This window comes from Nanorana parkeri, unplaced genomic scaffold (genome assembly GCF_000935625.1).
Source record: "Nanorana parkeri isolate BGI_ZX_2015 unplaced genomic scaffold, ASM93562v1 scaffold12, whole genome shotgun sequence".
In the NCBI taxonomy this organism is placed as follows: Eukaryota; Metazoa; Chordata; class Amphibia; order Anura; family Dicroglossidae; genus Nanorana; species Nanorana parkeri.
This window is the reverse complement of record NW_017306280.1, coordinates 3997439-4015176: the sequence shown is the minus strand read 5'-3', so window position 1 is coordinate 4015176 and position 17738 is coordinate 3997439. Positions and strand designations below refer to the sequence as shown.

At 44.3% G+C, this 17738-nt stretch overlaps 1 protein-coding gene across 1 annotated transcript in view; it reads left to right on the top strand.

Annotated features, from left to right (window-relative positions):
* The window catches only part of ASPG (asparaginase), a 64186-nt gene that overhangs the window by 3902 nt on the left and 42546 nt on the right, over positions 1 to 17738 (top strand). Inside the window, exons 2-3 of the mRNA XM_018556184.1 lie at positions 13117 to 13246; positions 17548 to 17659. Of these exons, the coding sequence (XP_018411686.1) occupies positions 13117 to 13246; positions 17548 to 17659 (242 nt within the window). The remainder of the gene's footprint in view (positions 1 to 13116; positions 13247 to 17547; positions 17660 to 17738) is intronic.

Below are 17738 nucleotides of genomic sequence, written 5' to 3'. Positions count from 1 at the left end.
GTGTGTGTGTGTATGTATGTATGTATGTATGTATGTATGTATATTATACATTTCTGACCTTTTAGGTGTGGCTTTGGGAGTGAGTGTGTCCCCAAGGCTTAGGAGGACAGATTGTTTCCTCTCATGGTCATACAATGCTTTTCAATCTTTAACCCTTTGTTGGCACAGGCAGATCTATTTTACAACTGATAACAAGATTTGCCAGTACAGACAGTAGGGCTGCAACTAATGATTATCTTCATAATTGATTAGTTGGCTGATTTATTTTTTTTAATTATCTGATAAAAACAATTTCAATAAATACCATCCTTTAAAATAAAATACACAAATTGAGTGTTACAAAGTTTACTTCAGAATAAAACTGCATGCACAATGTTCTGCAATCGCACTGCACTGCAACGTATGGCATTGCGGTACCATGCGTTTCAGTGCAGGTGATCACACTGTGGGTGGGAGGCGTGTTTGGGGTGCCATTGAAATGATTGGCACTGCGGGGGGACGAAACCAAATTACATATTTCCATATATATATAGTGCAATATAAATGGGTAAGCCGTATTAGTCCAGTAGACAAGATGTCAAAAAAGACAAAAACTTAGTATTGCAGTGTGCAATGATACCTTTCTTATTGGACTAACAAAATATATAAAAGACAAGCTTTTCGAGAGTGAACCTGAAGAAGAGAGGTTCACTCTGGAAAGCTTCTCTTTTATATATTTTGTTAGTCCAATAAGAAAGGTATCATTGCACACTGCAATACTAAGTTTTTGTCTATATATATATATATATTCTATTTATATATTCTATCATTTTAATATACTTGTTTTGTAAGCACATGGCACTTGAATGGCTTCAGCCAGGTAATGACGGCTGCCAGTGGCAAGATTCCACAGATGGCAGCTGAATGTAAATACAGCAGGTAGTGGTCTGGTGCCATTTCAAATTGCAATAGCCAATAGCAGGTTGGCTATTGCACGTGCCCACTGCTTGCTGTGCCCTCCTCCCAGCATGGAGGAGAGAGCTAGGGGATCCAACCAACTAAATCGATAATGAGAATAGTAAACAAGTATTCTTATCAATTATTTTCGATTAGTTGGTTGCAGCCTAACAGAGAGGGTTAAATATGATAAACATGAACTCCCCAGCCCCCTCCTTGAAATTACAGAGGGTTGGTGAACTCCATTTGAGAGTTAGGCCTGGTTCACACTGAGCGTATTGTCACAGCTAATTCAGCGCGAGAAAAAGCTTCCCTAAAAAAATTGCATTCATTCCTATGGCCCATGTTTAATACACATTGCAATTGATTTTGCGTGCGTTTGTCACTGACATCAATGTGTCACAATCTGATCATAAAAACGTGTGACCTAATGTATGTAACAAACATGCAGCAAACGGCTGTTGCCGAGGTGTGAATCAGGTACCACGTAAAATGGTAGGCAGCAATTTTTTTGTTTTTAATATATCTAAGGAATCTAATATAAATGAACACAGAGTCCCTCCGCACTCCTCACAACGCTCCCGGCACATAAAACAAATGGTGCTCGCAGTGATGACCACGGATGGCGCCGTGCATATTTGGACAAAATCACAGTGAAAGTAGCCAATGTTTCGGGGCCACGCGGGTTCCCTTCATCAGGGCAAAAGGATGTCACATGCCCGAAACGTTGGCTACTTTCACTGTGATTTTGTCCAAATAAAATAGAGTTATTCAAATGATATTGCTGAGTGCTGGTGATAAAGGATCACCAGCACTCAGCAATATCATTTACTTGCAGAGCAGCAGTAGCCCTACTGCAAGGGTTAATGTCTTAGATTCCTGGAGAGTGGATAAGGATCCACTCTCCAGGAATCTAAGGCATTAACCCTTATAGTAGGGCTACTGCTGCTCTGCAAGTCAAAAATCCATGTATCCCATCGCACTCCTGACCGGAGAATACCCAATGCAGCAGGGCGGGTGCAGCAGGTGCGACAACTGATGCCTCCGTCAAAACGTACAAAAATAGAAAAAGTCACTGGGACTCCAAATAATTAAGTCAATAAGGTTTTATTGACCCAAGTGATAACACCTCTAAGCAACGTTTCGGGACCATGCGGGCCTCTTCCTCAGGCAAACAGAGAGTCCAAACTCTCTGCCTGAGAAAGGGGGCCGCATGGTCCCGAAACGTTGCTTAGAGGTGTTATCACTTGGGTCAATAAAACCTTATTGACTTAATTATTTGGAGTGCCAGTGACTTTTTCTATTCCTGCTCTGCAAGGGTTAAGTGCTAATTTTGGTCTACAGCAGGGTTAGCCATGCTTTGGACTAGGGATGCACCAATGGTGGTTTTTCGGTACCAAATGCCGATAATTTTTTTTCCGGTGCTTGCCAATACCGGAAGTCCCATTAAGGAAGCTGGGCGGTGTGTAATGACTCGCATGGAGCTGACTTTATGGCCAGTCAGGAAGCCGGGGGTGGGGGGTAATGACTCGCCACCTGGCTTCCCTATTGGCCGGGAAGCTGGCTTCCTCGTCAGTCAGAAAGCTGGGGGGCAAGTCATTACCCCCCCTTCCAATCAAGAAGCTGGACAACATGTAAAGACTCACTGCTTGGCTTCCTGATACCAGAAGTACTGGGACAGGCATCGGGAGCATTTGGGCGAGTACGAGTAAGCACGGCTTCCTCATTCGGACTTAGGGTATCGCGAGTACCGAAAAAGAAAAAAAATATCGGCACTCGTACTCCATACCGGAAAACTGGTATCAGTGCATCCCTAATGACAAAGCACATTCTGACCTTGTGGTCTAGAATTACCTGCAGTGTTCTAATTACACATTATTCATTCATATAGATATGAATCTATGTCCCCGGGGAACACATAGTCAGACAGCTTACATTGTGCTTCATTCGTGTGAAGCCTTTTTCTGTACCTGTGACCGCACTGCAATCATGCATAAAACCAAGTGGTCGCGGAATTGCGCTTGCAGTGCCATTCATTTCTAATAGCACTCCAAAACGTGACCAGCAAATCATGCGGTTTTCCACCGCAATTCACATGTGGCATTCTAAAAGGCAATCCTCTAATAATGTCCCAGGCTGGCCATGAATTACAGCCGCTGTACCAGAAAATGGCGAGTATCTACAAACCTAAAATATATGCACTGGTAGGACTGCCCATACAGCACAGATGTATGTATCAAAACCTACACGTGTGGGGTCTCTGTTGAGGGATAAATAGGAGAAAGTTTAGTGAAATTTTTGGAATAGTATTAATTATACTAAATTACACCTCCAACTAAAACTGAATGCTGTCCACAAAACAAACCAATGACTTGCTGCCCATTGTGCCACAAATCGGTGTGAAAATTCTTTTGTTATGCATAGCAATGAAATGGTTCATTAGAATTTGGTTATATATATTTCATGTTTTGTGTTTCTGTCCTGACTCCTCTCACACAACATATTTGGTTCTTATGTTTTCCTCACCTTGATGGTGTGATTGTTGTAAACAGTTACGATAGTTTTGTTAATCATTTAGCCCGTTACACTCTCCAGGTTTTATTTGGCACGTTCTTATCAATTTTTGCGATAGAATTCTGCACAATATTTGTTTAGTTATCTTGAATAGAAGAATGTTGGCACCTGATTTTATATGTAGTCAATCGTGTTTTTTTTTTTCTCACGCTGTTGTGTAGTGAAAGCTGTAATTAGTGTGTACACAAAACATACTCAAAACCTCTACTCGGGATAAACTAGCCGTGGTGCTGTATAGCAAGTGCCATTAGGTTTATTCCTACAATTTCAGCACTGCCTGCCACCCTGGGGGGCCACATATGTAAAAATAAAAACGCCACCCATGTATGGGCAGGGGTGTGGAAATTTTGGAAAGGACTAAAGCGGGGGCCGAATCTACTTGTCCCTCATGACAATCTACTTGTCCTGATACAAAAAAAATAATTTTAACCAAAACCGTATTTAACAGTGCTAAGAAGCGCTTCTCATTGTACAGGTGACTGCGTTGACCAACGAGTGCTTGCAATTTGCGAGCAAAATTCAGAATACATAGAACAGGTACAGATAGTACACCTGTACTGGTGGACGGGAAGGACCGTTTGCTGAAAGGTAAGTATAGTGGGAGGGAGATTTGTGCAGGTAATTACATTTTCCCAAATTACTTGGGAAAGTGAATATACCCTTTAGGGTTGGTGCAGACTTGGGGATTCCCAGGACCTGCGATCGTGTGCGGTTGCATACAGCGGTTGCATCCGCATATATGGGGTTACATCTGCGTGGCAATCGCTGAAAAAAAGGTAGATGTACCTATTTTCACGACATGCACCGCGCAGTGTTTTCAACCGTGATCGCCCGCGGCGGTATTGCAGTAGGAAAACGTGCAATCTACCTGCGGACGACTGGGGTGCCATTAGAAAATAATGGCACTGACAGCACGATCGGCGGTGGTGTGCGATTCCGTGACCACCCAGCCATCCGCTCGGTTTCGTGCACGATGGCCGGGCAGTCACGGATCGCACACCACTGCTGATCGCGCTGGCAGTGCCATTATTTTGTAATGGCACCCCAGTCATGCCAGGGAGATTGCGCGTTTTCCTGCTGCAATACCGCCCTGCCCGTGCGGTTGCACACGATTGCAGTTGAAAACACTGCACGTTTATTCGCGTGCAGATGGGGGCAGTGGGGCTGGTTTTATTTACTTTTGTAAAAAATGTTAATTTGTTTTATTATTTTTACATAATCGCCTTTTTACATTTTTATCTAGTTACATTTTTAATATTTTTTACTTTTTCTTTTTAACTATTTAAAAAAAAAAAACTCAACTGTATTGCTATCACACAGGGAATAATAATACCTTGTGTGATAGCATTTGGAGGTGACAGGTACTCTTTATTGACCCTGTCACCTCCAACACAGGAATTCTAGCACAGCACTGTTGCTAGAACTCCTGTGACAGGAACGAGCAGCGGCCGCCGGGGACAGAGGCTGAGGGAGGTGACAGAGCCTCTCACAGCTCCACCGTCCGGCTTCGTCACTGCTCCACGCCCCTTGCTCCGTCACGCCCTCTGCTCCGTTCCCATCTCATCCAACGCTCCGTCCCCGCTCTCTGCGCTCCACGCCCCCCGCTCGTAGCGCCGCTTTTGGCGCTCAAAGAAAGCCAGCCCTGCTACTTGTCCGTAGCAGGGCTAAAACAGTACAAAAACCACTTGTCCGCCACCCAGAACTACATGTCCCAGGCGTCAGGCGATACGAATTCCACACCCCTGTATGGGGCAGACACAGGTGTACACTCCCACAGTGCTTTGCTCGGATGGCCAGTTTTCCAGCCACATAGTATACTGTCACATGGTGATGGAGGAGGCGAGCACGACACACATGCTGACTTTCGGAACCACTTTATTTTTTAGGTTTTTCAGGCGTTTCCTGAGGCAGTGCTGAAAAACATAGCAGCAGACATATGATATGTCCTATACACTATATTGCCAAACGTATTGGGACACCGGCCTTTACACACACATAAACCTTTAATGGCATCCCAGTCTTAGTCCGTAGGGTTCAATATTGAGTTAGCCCACCCTTTGCAGCTATAACAGCTTCAACTCTTCTGGGAAGGCGTCCACAAGGTTTAGGAGTGTGTCTATGGGAATGTTTGACCATTCTTCCAGAAGCGCATTTGTGCGGTCAGGTACTGATGTTGGACGAGAAGGCCGGGCTCGCAGTCTTCGCTCTAATCCATCCCAGAGGTGTTCTATCGGGTTGAGGTCAGGACTCTGTGCAGGCCAGTCAAGTCCCTCCACCCCAAACTCGCTCTTCCATGTCTTTATAAACCTTGCTTTGTGCACTGGTGCGCAGCCATGTTGGAACAGGAAGGGGCCATCCCCAAACTGTTCCCACAAAGTTGTTTTTTTTTTAATGATTTTAACTGTCATGTATCAGGTGTTTTTATTTTACTTTTCTATGTTTAATTAAAGATTTTTTGATCTACTACATAATATTGGGTTACTCACAGGAGGCTGATCGAGCGGTTTAGAGAGGAAAGCCCAGCCTCCTGTGACGGCGCTGTCTCCGCTCTGCTGGACTGTGATAGACGGCAGAGCGGTGTGGGAGGAGACGCCGGCCGTTCACAGCGCTCTCCACCGCAGCGCTCGGCTGGCTGTCACTTTCTTTTCTCCCCGCTGGAACTCAGAGCATCGCCCAGCGGGGAGAAAAGAAACCAGGGATGTGCCGATGTATCGGCCGAAACATGGCTCTTTCGGCATTATGCCAAAAGTGCAATTTTCGCCCGATATATCGGTGCATCCCTAGTTACTTGCTTATTGGATAGCTCCATATATGGGATTTCTACATTTGGGGGATTGTGCTGTTTTGAAATATGATTTGAAACCCAGGAGCCTAAATCCACATAATTTGTTACTGATTGCGAGATTCCTTTCTCCCCCGTTTTGTGTATATAGAGCATGAAATTGTCCAAAATGTCTTGGTATGCTGATGGCTTAAGAGTTCCCTTCACTGGAACTAAGGGGCCAAGCCCGACCCCTCCACCATAATCCCCCCTCCACCAAACTTCACATTTGGCACAATGCAGTCAGGCAAGTGCCGTTCTCCTGGCAACCGCCAAAACCAGACACGTCCATCGGATTGCTAGACAGAGAAGCGTGATTCCTCACTCCAGAGAACACGTCTCCTCTTCTCTAGAGTCCAGTGGCGGCGTGCTTTACACCGCTGCATCCAACGCTTTGCATTGTACTTGGTGATGTAAGGATTGGATGCAGCTGCTCGGCCATGGAAACCCATTCCATGAAGCTCTCTAGGCACTGTTGTTGTGCCAATCTGAAGCCCACACAACTTTTGGAGGTCTGTGGCTATTGGCTCTACAGACAGTTGGTGACTTCTGCGCACTGTGTGTTTCAGCATGCGCTGACTCCGCTCTGTCATTTTACGAGGCCTAACACTTCGTGGCTGAGTTGCTGTTGTTCCCAGTTGCTTCCGCTTTGTTGTTTATAATACCAGTAACAGGTGACAATAGCACGGAAATGTCAGGGATGGACTTATTGCACAGGTGGCAACCTATCACGGTGCCACAATTGAATTCACTGAGCTCCTGAAAGCGACCCATTCTTTCACTAATGTTTGTAGAAGCGTCTGCACGCTGAGCTGCTTCATTTTATACACCTGTGGCAATGGAGGTGATTGGACCACCTGAATCCAATGATTTGGAGGGGTGTCCAAATACTTTTGGCAATATAGTGTATTTTGTCCCTGTGTATTTTTGTTTTAAAGGGGATCTATAGGCTTATTATAAGGGTTTCTGGTTTGTTTGTTTTTTAAGCTCTTATCATACAGCCTTGAATAGGGATGCACCCATACCGGTACTAGTATCGGTGCCGATGCCAAGTATTTGGGCAATTACTCGTACTTGCCCAAATGCTCCCAATGCCTATCCGGTATCGGGAAGCCGGGTGGTGAGTCATTACGCGCTGCCAGGCTTCCTGGTCACCAGGGAGCCGGCTTCCCCGCCATCCAGGAAGCCGGGCGACAGAGTCATTACACACCGCTATGCTTCCTGATTGGTCAGGAAGCCGGGTGGTTACTCTTTACCCGCCCCCTTGCATCCTGATTGGCCAGAAAGCTGGCTCCATGCTTCCTAGTCACCAGGTGGCAAGGTAGTGTGGAGCCAGCTTCCTGGCCAATCAGGGTGCCGTGTAATGACTTGCGCCTGCTTTCCTGATTGGCCAGCATCCCAACCAATCAGGAAGCCAGGCGGTGAGTCATTAACTGCTCCCCGGCTTCCTGATTGGCCATAAAGCCGGCACCATGCTTCCTCATCACCTGGTGACGAGGGAGCATAGAGATGGCTTCCCGGCTAATTGGGAAGCAGGGCAGGAGGTCATTAAACGCTTCCCAGCAAATCAGGAAGCTCCCCTTCCCACAGCAGCGTATACTTCCCGTTCTTTGGCTTTCCCACAGCAGTTTGGAGTGAAGGAAAGTTTTTTGTAAGCTTACAAGTCACTGGTGTTGTAGTTTACACAGAGCTATGGACTCCCCTGTAAGTGCACTTATTGACCCAGTAATGTTATCACATGCTCCTCCGTTCCCAGGAGAACCAAAGGGAGCAAAGGCAAATATATGCTCCTGGGAAGGAAATTGGTTGCTCCACAGATGGCTTATGGGTGTCCACAGCTGTTGAAATTGCAGGTATTTGACAGCAGTTAAGTTCGTTGTCTTTCATGGGTGCTTTATGTTTTTATTATCATGAACAACTGCTTTTTTTTTTTTTTACAAGACACACTTTCCATAATCTGCGTTTGGTTGTATTTTAATCTATAAGCTGATAAACGTTTATGGCAGGATGACATTGATCAGACCTTTCTCTGTTTACGCTGGAAGTCCGCATGAAGGAAGCTTTGCGGTGTTAGTAAGCTGTAACTGTATACATTCCTGTATCGTGTGGTGTCTTTAGTATTGAATTACTAATATGCCACAACACAGCACAGAAGCTAAAATAGAAACTACTCCAAGGGTTTAAAAATACTCGTCCACTGACCTGAACCAATGTTCAGTGTGTCTGTCTTCCCAAGAAGTTTTACACACCCATGTCATGCAGGGTCTCCAATTCTGGTTAGGTTGCATGATCAGTCAATGACCTCTGTCCTCATGACATGGTTCACTGAGTTGCCATAAAGTGTTTTTCCACTTGTCAAGCCAAATTGGGAAAACACCCACTTTTATATTAGTTACATGTTCCCATTCAAAGAGCATAACTTGCTAATTACGTGCTTACAAATCCTGCCTAGCTTCCGCCTTCTTTGTGATGTTAGTGACTCTAAACTCAGGAGTTAAAAGGGAACTATGGGATAAGTGTTTTTCCCCATCATTCTTTTTAGGGTCACAGAAGGACATATACTAACCTCCTCGCGTGACCCAAAGCTCAGTATATAGCGAGCTATTGCCTGTTATATACTGAGAGCGATGCAGCCGGGTCGGATCCTGACAATACTGTGAGTGACAGCGGGCTCTGCCTATCTAGAGGCAGACCTAGCTGTGCCCGCCCCCTCCCCTGTTCGTTCCTCCATTCAGTGTTGGAGGATAGGAGAGGGGAGGGGGGAATCCTTGCGGGGAGCAGTGACTGACAGTCGCCGCTCACTGCAGAGAGACGATCGGGAAGTGAGTGGATTGGCGGCATGTTTCTGCTCCGTTCCTGATCGATAGAGCCCACCTGCGACAGCCTCTTTGTCACAGGTTGGCTCTAGCTATCACTCACCTCATAGTTCTCCTTTAAATTTTAAGAATGCATTCAGGTACCTTAACTATTAACAATACTGTAACTTTTTTGTGTATCACCAATAGCAAAAAGTTTCCCAGCACACTCACAAGCCAGCATTAGTTGTTTATCAGCATTATTTGTGTATTTGTGTAGATCCTCAAATCATCTCTGAATTGGTGCCGACACTGTCCTTCCTTCTGCAGGGTGGCTACTTTTGTTCCAAATGGTCCCTGTGTGTGTTGTAAAGTAGTCACCGCTTCAAGCTCACTCCTGGGATGGACTACAATCTCAATACAAATTAGTAAACTAAACATGAGCTTGTAGTCCATCACAGGAGCGAGCTTGGAGCGGTGACCACTATACAACACACACAGGGACCATGGGGAACAAAAGTAGTCACCCTCCAGAAGGAAGGACAGTGTCAGCACCAGTTCAGAGATGATTTGAGGATCTACAACTGAGTGCCACACAAATAAGATACATTTTTGTTAATAGGGGAATGTATTTTTAAGATTTAACTCCTGAGTTTAGTGTCACTTTAAGTCCTGCAAGTTGCGAGGGGGTTGGGCTTTTTCTTCAGCACATTGGAGTAGATTTATGGAAACACATGATATCTGCAAAAATGGCACAGATAATGTGGCATTTAAATCCCAACTCCAGGCCACTGGTGGTGGAGGGGAAGATGGACTACTGGTGGTGGTGGTGGGTTGTGGGGGGGGGGGGCAACTAAAGAAGAGGAAAAAATTGCAACTTTCTATTTAAACACTGGCTGGGGCTTCTATTTTTAAACTTCTTTTACCCAGAATTTTCCTAATTTTGTAACTTTTACAAGAACTGAACTAATGATGGTGATGAATGCGTATAACACGTACAATAGGGCGGAGGTTGTGGGTTTTCTTTGGGTAGAATACGGAGCATGATGTTTAATTTTGAAGTATGAAGCAATTGGTTATGCACACCTGAGCAAGTTGTAAAAGATTCAAAATAATGACTTGTGCAGTATAATCACATAAGCCTTGGAGGCCATGACTGCTGGCAGTGCCCTGCCTGACGTCTGCCACTAATGAACCGCTTCTATGTTTGTCTGATGCAATCTGACTGCAAGTCTGTACAGCAGAATAAGTTTCCGAACATGCGACATGACTAACGTGTGTGGAGGAAAGTGTTCCTCAGTATGCTGTGTGAGTAATGGGTTCAAGTCAAACGGGAGTATTGTAATCGCAGGTTCTGATGTAATAATGACCTTTCGACTTTACAGTGGCCCTTTTAGTCATTTCACAAGTCTGCATCATTGATCAACTCCTGAGATGTCACAATATACAGCAACAGCGTAAATACAAAACAAAAACGTTCCCATTATTATATATAGAGGTCTAGTGATTTGTATTGTGAAATCTGAATGCATGTTCGCTGCAGAGTAAGCAGTGGAGGGAGTAGTAGTGTATACAGGTGGGGTGAGCGCACATGTTGGGTTAAAGTAAAAAAAATTTTATGGTCCATATTATCATATACAGATCTGCAGGTCTCCCTCTAGTGGTCTGTATAAGCAGTGTAGTTCTCTGTAGCTCTCTGCTGTACAGAACAACCGCAGAGGTGATAGTTTGTTGCAAGTCACATATTCAGTTCTGTATAAAACGTGTAATAAAAATATCTCAAGTTGTCTTTCATCTGTCATTTCCCTGTCCAAGTTTGAAAGTCTGAGTGGAGTGATAGGTTCACACGGAGAATAGTAAAGCACTAAGCAGGACGTGCATCCTGTGTGCATACATTTAGGAAGAATTGAGTACTTTTTTTTTTTTTGCTTTCTTTAACAAAATTTTTTTTATTAGGTTTACCAATAAAGAAAGCGATAACCGTATACAGGATCAGAGTAAGGAAAATTAGCTGACGCAGCAGCCATATGCAATCCAGTGGTACAAAGTCATCAACCAGCTTATAGTAAGACAGCCAAATTATTATTATTATACAGGTTTGATATAGCGCCAACAGTTTGAACAGCGCTTATCATTCCATGAGCAAGTAAAACGGAAGGTAGTGACAAAACAAGGTGCCCCCATAACCATGCCGGGCTCCTCATGTAAGTTATACCTACTAAGGTAGTGAAAAACCAAGGGGCTCCAAGGGGCCAAAATTCCAATCCTGCAACTAACAAATCCTGACAGTCAGGGGCGATACATATTTAGTTAATGGGGGAAGAGGGGTAAGAAGAAAGGAAAGATGAAGTTTAGAAAGAAAAGAAAGCGGAGAGCAGAAAGAAAAGAAAAACAGGGTCCAGGAAGAAGAAATAGGCAAGAGAAGAAATTCAGACCACATAAGTGAGTTTAGAAAGCAGCAAGGTCTCGCAGACAAAAGGTCTGCCCTTCTGGCCAGGGAAGTGAAAGGGGTTCAAGTGGGCCGTGCATGTAATGACAACATTATCCATCTAGAAGTTATCAAGGCAGGATCAAAATGGTGTGGACTGGCATAGGATATCCATGGTCCCAAAATCCTCTCCAAATTGTGTATGGGAATCTGGAAAAATTGCAGTTAACTTTTTGTTAAGCGTTGTTCCCGTCATACAATGGTTGACTTCCAGGACCTGGCAATGGTTTGTTTGGTAGCCATGAATATACGGGAAATCAATCTCTGTTGGCGTTTAGAGATGCCTACCATAGGCTTGTGCAACTGTGCCTCGAACTGAGCAGATTTTTAAAGCGTTCCACTCCAAGCAAAATTCATCTGTAAAATGACCGCTTTTCAAGAATGTTTTATAATGCTTCAGACATGCGTTGTGATAATGTGTGTTTGCTTTTCATTGTAAGATGACCAGAAATTCCTCCCAATACCCAAAAATATTTCCTTTCCCTGAATGCATCGTTTTTACACAGAGCTTCCGGCAAATGCAACAAAGATAGATATTCATTGATAAATAATTGATTTGTTTAATGCAACCATTGAAAGTACCTGAATTTGACTTAATTTGAGGCTCTTAGAAGTCCCCCTGTAGAGCAGAGCTCAGACTGGTAGAAGGGGCAGAACTTGGAGCCATTCAAGCTTGCCACATATATACGTGCCCACAAGGAACATGGCACAATGATCGGAAGAGTGAGCAGAGGGATAACCTCATCAGTGTGATATTGCCCCTTCACTGTGGAGGCAGCAGTCTGGGGATGGGGCAATAACACAACTGTATCACTTAACTGTAACAGAGAAAGTGTGTGTGTGTCATCCTAATGGCTGTGCTGTGTACTTCTCGGGACTGGATGGACAGCAGTTGATATGCTTTGCCAGGTCCCTCTTATGCATGTCATCTGTGTACTTAGGTTTTAGGTGATTTTAATGGTTTGATTTGACTGCATAAAAGATTTGACGAGTCAAGGAGTTGGCCAAAATGATCAATGACTGACTTTTTGAGTCTTACGTGAGTTTGACATTGTGGACTCCACACTTTGGGGCGGTTTGTAGGTCATTAATCATTTTGTCCATTTTCGTTTCTCTCTAGAAATTGGTCACAAGTCCGTCTGATCATAGACGGCGACCAGTATTGGTGATCTTTAATGAGAAGAGTGACTGACAGATCAGAATCTGCTCTTAAGGGGACGCCTCTTACTGCCCTAGATGCTGTAAATGCCCCATAATGGCAAGCAAGACTTGTGATTATTCTGTTATGCTTTTATTGTAGTCTGTGGCCAGCTAACGGGTAAAATAACTCTAGCTGTTAGGATTTTGCCACCATTGTCTTGGTTTGGGTAAGGGAAGGAGAGCGCAAGGTCACCTCAGGCTCTGACTGTTCCATTTCAATTGTTAAATGCCTCATGTCCAGCAGAGATGAGAAAATGCTGTTTGTGTCTCATGTGTTTCATGTTGTGTCTTTTTGTTTTTAGTCTTGTCCCCTCAGGCAAACGCGTTTGTTAAGACCTTGAAGAAACTTCCTATAGTTCATGACGAGCAATACGCCCAGCAGACCAAGCTGTATGAGTTCCACGAGTTCCCGGAAACCACATTGGTTCTACCGTACGTAACTGCTAATGTTCATTGTGCGTGTGATGTGTGAGAATATTATCTGGGACAGGAGATGAGGAATGATGACTATACCTTGCTGGAGAGATTCACCTTCACTATTGGTCCTGGTGACCACTGTTCCCAGTACAGAAAGTGATGGGAAATTCTAAATGTTTGAGTTGTCACAGGAACAGGAGGTGATAGGAAATCTTCCAGTGGTGGCACAGTTAGATATCGGGTTAATTGTTAAAAACCGACGATAACACCTAAAGGAGAATTATGGGGAGAGTGAAATACATTCATTCCCATAATTCAAGCCGACCTGTGACACTGAAGCTGTCAAACGTCGGCTCTATAGATCGGGAACTCAGCAACTCACACATATTTGACCAATCCCAAGGCAAAGTAAATAAGTGGACCTTGTAGTGCAAGGTCGGCTTTAAAGACCGGAAAATATGAATATTACATGTGAATATTTTGTACACTCATTTTCAGCCAGCAGCTAAAGTTTTAGACTCCTTTTCACTACTTTTTCCACACTGTTCTTATCTGCCATTTGGATACAGTGTTCAATAGCTGAAGGTTAAATATTACACAAAAGGGAATAAGTCAGAGCAGTGACTCGTCCCTCTGCTAGCTCTGTCTGAGTCGGTGAGTCTGAAACATGCTCTGCTATTACTTTACAAAGGGACCAAATGACTCGTCACGTACACTCTACGTGACATGCTTATATTCGGGTCAATACTTTTTCCCAGTTTTTTTGGCTAAAATTAGGTACCTCGGCTTATATTCGGGACGGCTTATACTCGAGTATATACGGTATTGCATTTTTTTTATTTAGCTGTGCTGGTTTTGTAAAAAATACTACAAATCAAAACTGGGGAAAAAGTGTTTTTTTTTTTTTAACTTTTTTTCCTCCTTTTTTTTAATATTTTATTTGTCCTAAGTGAGGCGTTAGACACACATATGTGATATAAATATGTAGCCCTATCTGTCCTCTAAAAAAACAATATATAATATGTATGGGTGCACTTTGTAAGAAAGTATATTACTGACGTGGAAGAATCACACAGCAAAAATGTGCCAGTCATTTACGAACAGAAACTAAAAACAAGCTCAGTCATGAAGGGGTTAAACATGTATGGTTTAAATATGACAATCCAGAATGTATTAGCTTTTTCTCTTATCTGCCTGCAGACTCTTGCATAGTAAATGACCTTTGCACCAAGGCTAGGTTTTACATTAAGCATATTCTACATGCAAGGAAAGTATTTGTCTCCCATTGGGCGGTGAGTTTAGGGAGAAAATCCCCTGGATTCCTTCCACTTGAGGGCCTTTTTAGTGATGCAGTGCTGCTGCTCAGCCTTTGGGGTCACATGAGGTCCCTCGACCTGGGGAGCCTTACTCAGATGTGGAGCATCATTAATTAACTGTGGATCTTGGGAGATGGAAAAGCTGTTCAGGTCTACTTGCCTATCAGTTGATGGGATTCTCTTTCCCCCGAGGGGAGAGCTTGTTAGCATATGCCAATTAGACATTTCTTCGTTAAGCACGCCGCTGGAGCCTCTGATTTGGTTCACAAATGTGATATTGTATATTTGAATTGTCTTTATGCAGCTGCATCTTTTTTGAGCATGTGTGTGTGTGTTTTACTTCTATTATAATCTGCGGATGTAAAGGATGAGTTATTGTTTTGAAGTATGTGGCTAAAAGTAACCTTTCCTTTAAACAAAAGTGAACTTGTCACAAAGCTTAGATGTAACATACGACGGAGCATCATAAAAGCAGGGGCCACCTTCACTCACAACACCTTGTTAAAACAGATCCAGAGATAAATATATTGGATGTCCTGATACCACTTTTTTAAGACCAAGTACTTGCCCTCAGGTACTCGCCGGTACCAATTACCGATACTTTTTCTTAAAGGGACATGTGACATTTTTTTCTAAAACAACATAGACTTATGATTTCAGGACAGTGTCTCACCAGGGCTAAACACAGATGTCCGCAGCAGCGCCATAGACCTACAGCAACACCTTAGGTTCCACTACGGTTCCGCCACAGCAGCACCATAGGTTCCGCCACAGCAGCACCATAGGTTCCGCCACAGCAGCACCATAGGTTCCGCCACAGCAGCACCATAGGTTCCGCCACAGCAGCACCATAGGTTCCGCCACAGCAGCACCATAGGTTCCGCCAAAACAGCACCATAGGTTCCGCCACAGCAGCACCATAGGTTCCGCCACAGCAGCACCATAGGTTCCACCAGCTTGCTAGCACTAGATATATACAAAAACACGCTGAGGGTTTAATAACCCTTTAACTGTGGGGTAAGGAAGAAAAGGTGAATGTGCTGCTTGGGTTGAGTTGGGGTGGAAGATCCATTAAAGCAGACCCATTGCTTTGAACAGCATGGGTAAATCATGGGTGTGCTTTAGGACACTGAGGATGCATGCAATGTTACCTCAAGCTCTGTGCAGTGTCATGAGATGGGGAAATATGATTCTTGGAGGTCCTGCTTACCGACGATTTGGCAGCCCTTAGAGAAAGGGATATTCCAATAATAAGGTCCTTTTATTAAATGTTAATGTTACTTTGTCAATAAATTTTAACACTTGATCCTCATTAAATAATTTAATCCAAAGCCAGGTGTGGCGACCTGTAGTGTGCAGCAATAAAATTCAGAATTTATCACAGCGCACCGCTTACTATGTTGTGGTGTGAATGGGACACAAAGAAAGCAATTGTTTTCTATCTGTCCTTGCGGTGACCTGCGTCAGTAATCAGGGGTGTGGAATTCGTATCGCCCGACGCCCGGGGCATGTAGTTCCGGGCGCCGGGCAAGTGGTTTTTGCACTGTTTTAGCCCTGCTACGGACAAGTAGCAGGGCTGGTTTTCTTTTAGCGGTGGACGGAGCGGGGGGCGTGGATGAATCGCTGAGAGGTGGGGACGGAGCAGAGAGCGTGGGCCCGTGACGGGGCGTGGAGCCGTGACGGAGCAGTGACGAAGCCGGACGGTGGAGCTGTGAGAGGCTCTGTCACCTCCCTCAGCCTCAGTCCCCGGCGGCCGCTGCTCGTTCCTGTCACAGGAGTTCTAGCAACAGTGCTGTGCTAGAATTCCTGTGTTGGAGGTGACAGGGTCAATAAAGAGTACCTGTCACCTCCAAATGCTATCACACAGGGTATTATTATTCCCTGTGTGATAGCAATACAGTTAAGTTTTTTTTTTTAAATAGTTAAAAAGAAAAAGTAAAAAATATTAATTAAAAATTTAACTAAATAAAAATGTAAACAATAAAAAGGCGATTAAGTAAAAATAATAACAAATTAATTTTTTTTACAAAGTAAATAAAAATAGAAACAATTAAAACCAGCCCCACTGCCCCCATCTGCACGCAAATAAACACGCAGTGTTTTCAACTGCAATCGTGTGCAACCGCACGGGCAGGACGGTATTGCAGCAGGAAAACGTGCAATCTGCCTGGCACGACTGGGGTGCCATTAGAAAATAATGGCACTGGCAGCGCGATCGGCAGTGGTGTGCGATCCGTGACTGCCCGGCCATCGTGCACGAAACCGAGCGGATGGCTGGGTGGTCACGGAATCGCACACCATCGCCGATCGTGCTGTCAGTGCCACTATATTCTAATGGCACCCCAGTCATCTGCAGGCAGAGTGCGCGTTTTCCTACTGCAATACCGCCGCGGGCGATCACAGTTGAAAACGCTGCACGGTGCATGTCGTGAAAATAGGTACATCTACCTTTTTTCAGCGATTGCCACGCAGATGTAACCCCATATATGCGGATGCAACCGCTGTATGCCAACGCACACGTTCGCACGTCCCGGGAATCCGCAGGTCTGCACCAACCCTAAAGGGTAAATTCATTTTCCCAAGTAATTTGGGAAAATGGAATTACCCGCACAAATCTTCCACTATACTTACCTTTCAGCAAATGGTCCTTCCCGTCCACCTGTACAGGTGTACTATCTGTACCTGTTCTATGTATTCTGAATTTCGCTCGCAAATTCCAAGCACTCGTTGGTCAACGCAGTCACCTGACGGCACTGACCAATGAGAAGCGCTTCTTAGCACTGCTCAATACGGTTTTGGTTAAAATAATTTTTTTTTGTATCAGGACAAGTAGATTGTCATGAGGGACTCGTAGATTCGGCCCCTGCTTTAGTCCTTTCCAAAATTTCCACACCCCTGAGTAATAGAATATGAAGAGGTGCCCATATACCGCTAGTACATTTCTGAACGCAATGACTGCGTGATGACACTCAATTTATATTTGTCGGTCTTCTTTTTCAGTCTATCTAAGCAGAACAAAAGGATTGTGTACAGTATCTTAGAATATTCTCCTCTTCTGGATTCCTGTAACATGACGACTGATGACTGGGCCAAGATTGCCAAGGACATTCAGGTATACAACATTTATATGACCCTCTCCCTGTCTTGTGTATATGGGGCAAATGTTTATTATAGTCTGTGTTCCTTTTTAT